This window comes from Octopus bimaculoides, chromosome 3, assembly GCF_001194135.2.
Source record: "Octopus bimaculoides isolate UCB-OBI-ISO-001 chromosome 3, ASM119413v2, whole genome shotgun sequence".
NCBI classification, from domain to species: domain Eukaryota; kingdom Metazoa; phylum Mollusca; class Cephalopoda; order Octopoda; family Octopodidae; genus Octopus; species Octopus bimaculoides.
The window spans coordinates 32,385,317-32,388,162 of record NC_068983.1 but is presented as its reverse complement, the minus strand read 5'-3'; the positions used below and the strand labels follow the sequence as shown (position 1 = coordinate 32,388,162).

At 37.0% G+C, this 2,846-nt stretch overlaps 1 protein-coding gene across 1 annotated transcript in view; it reads right to left on the bottom strand.

Moving 5' to 3' along the window:
* LOC106874910 (inositol-tetrakisphosphate 1-kinase) overlaps positions 1-2,846 on the bottom strand; it is a 123,742-nt gene that overhangs the window by 51,826 nt on the left and 69,070 nt on the right. Inside the window, exon 4 of the mRNA XM_052966130.1 lies at positions 749-866. Coding sequence (XP_052822090.1) covers positions 749-866 — 118 coding nt within the window. The remainder of the gene's footprint in view (positions 1-748; positions 867-2,846) is intronic.

The following is a 2,846-nucleotide window of genomic DNA, read 5'->3' as shown; positions in this document are numbered from 1 at the left end:
GTGCACGTGTCTTTTTTTTTGTCTGTCCACCACCATTTGAGAACAGATGCTGGTGCTTTTATGTCTATCTAGCAGTTCGGCAAAAGGGTCCAATAAAATAAGTACCAGGTTCGATTCATTTGGCTAAATATTCAAGGCAGTGCCCCAGCATGGTTGCAGTCTAATGACTGAAACAAGTAAAAGATAAAGAAGTATAAAAGAGGATCACTTTGTACCCTGAGACTATAAAAAATTTGAAGAAACACTGTTGCTACTTTCTCCGCTGATGCAACCACTGAAGTATCACATTTGTATCACATGCCACTGTTTTAAGAAAAGGAAGAACAACACACAGCAGAAAAAAAAATGCTGGTTACAGCTGGAATGTCCTTGGCCAGTGGATATGGCCCTTGAGGGTCCATTATAAGATTGTGAGGGGTTTACACAACAAAAGAGTAAATTGAGGATCCACAATAGTATTTTAAGAGCCTTTAAAAAACTTTTGCTTTAGATGTATGTATTGCAAGAAACAGCTAAGTTTCTTTCACATAGGAATTTTGAAAGAAGTTCCTATATGACTAGTTTTTAAATATAGATTGGCTATGGGGGTCCACCAGAATAAAATAGTACTCCAAGGGGATCAACAGATAGAAAATGGTTGAGAACCAACCCCTGGTTTAAACAATCCAGACTAACTTGTGATTAAAAAAACAAAACTAATTGATCACTCATCTATCTTGAGAACAATTATGGAAATTTTTATACTCACCATTACTAGAGAGTTCCAACTTCTGTACTTGCAAGTATTGTTCATAACGATTAAGTAATCGACATACATTCTCTAATGGGTCCACTAAGGTGCACTCGGGATGATTTCGAATAAAATTCTACAACAGAGAAATCAAAATAGATATGTAAAACCAAAGCAAAATAATTCTGATGAAAAACACCTAATCAATGGATAACAACAATTAATAATACAAAATTATTATTAAGGAGGTGAGCTGCCAGAATAGTTAACACGCCAGACAAGATGCTTAGCAATATTTCCTTTGTCTTTACTTTCTGAGTTCAAATTCTGCCAAAGCCAACTTTGCTTTCCATCTTTTTGCAGTCAATGAAATAAGTATGTTATGTACTGGGGTCAATGTGATCAAATGACCCTTCTCCAAAATTTCAGGCCTTGTGCCTATAGCAGAAGAGAAAAGGATTATTATCATTATTATTATTATTATTATTATTATTATTATCTTCATTAACACATTCGATACCAACCTGGCTGAAACTGCCTCTGGCTCTGTACAAATGTCTTGTTTGCATAAGTTTTGAATTAAAATCTTCCAACAAATCTTAGTTGCAATTTATGTTCCTAACACCAGTTTCATGATAACCAAGTTATTTTACTAAATTCTTTGTGATATTTAAAATTAATTGAAAGAAACACAGAGCACCTCAATATAAACACGGAAACAAAAGGGTTAAGGTGATGAGCTGGCAGAATCATTAGAATGCCGGGCAAAATACTTTGTGGAATTCCATCAAGCTTTACATTGTAAGTTCAAATTCTGCCGAGCCCAATTCTGACTTACATCCTTTTCAGGTCAATAAAATAAGCACCAGTTAAGCTCTGGTGTTGATATAGTCGACTCACCAACTCCCCCTAAATTTCAGACCTTGTGCCTATATTAGAAACAATAATCATCCTTGTTATTATCCCTTCACTAAAATCATGCACAACTGATCCCATGACTGCTGCCTCCTTCTTTCCCATTAAGAAGAATAACCCACCATTACTCAAACTATCCTGACAACAATAAAGTCTCTTTGCTCCATTTTCCCTGTACCAAGCCTCTTTCAGACCAGGAAGAGATATGAGATCACAATAATACCGCCAAACATGACCAGTTAAAAAAGTTATTGTCCCAAAAAACACATAAGTCCATTGTTGAAACCACTACCACACCACTCTGCCAATACAATTAGCACCATTGACAGTATAATGGAGAGATGGGATAGTAACCCCACATTTATGAATATACATTGTGCTTGTGCCGGACACATGGGAAAAACAAACCCCTTGACTGTCATCAACCAATGCCTCTGTGTGCTGTGTATATGAGAGAGAGAGAGAGAGAGAGAGAGAGAGAGAGAGCAAATCTTAAACTGAAAAAGAGATTTATTATGTGAGTGTATATTACAAGGAAGAAGCTGACAGTGTCTTCAGTGTTTTGGCAGTTACTGGCTTTGCCAAGCTATAAAGTTTTAAAAGTGTTTTTGGTTATCTTATTTCTTTATTGCTCACAAGGGGCTGAACAAAGAGGGGACAAACAAGGACAGGCAAAGGGATTAAGTCGATTGCATCAACCCCGGTGCGTAAATGGTACTTAATTTATCGACCCCAAAAGGATGAAAGGCAAAGTTAACCTCAGCGGAATTTGAACTCAGAACGTAGCAGCAGACGAAATACTGCTAAGCATTTCACCCGACGTGCTAACGTTTTTGCCAGCTCGCCACCTTTTGGTTATCTTGTGGGTTAAGCATAGTGGTTACAATGCTGAACATTTTAATAGTGTACTAGGTCTTTACTCATCACTACACGGCCAGCAAAAATATATGTTAATCATACATGTACCTTCTTTTAATAGTAGAGTGTTATATAGTGAAAGTCTTGTTAGTTACTATAGTGACAACACTACCTATCTATCTTTCACACACACAATCTCTCTCTCCCTCTGTATTTCTCTCTCAACAACAACCTGCTTTTTCTTGAAACAAATTTTAATTCTATCTTTCTCACACACACACACACACACACACACACACACACACACACACACACACACACACACACACACACACACACACAC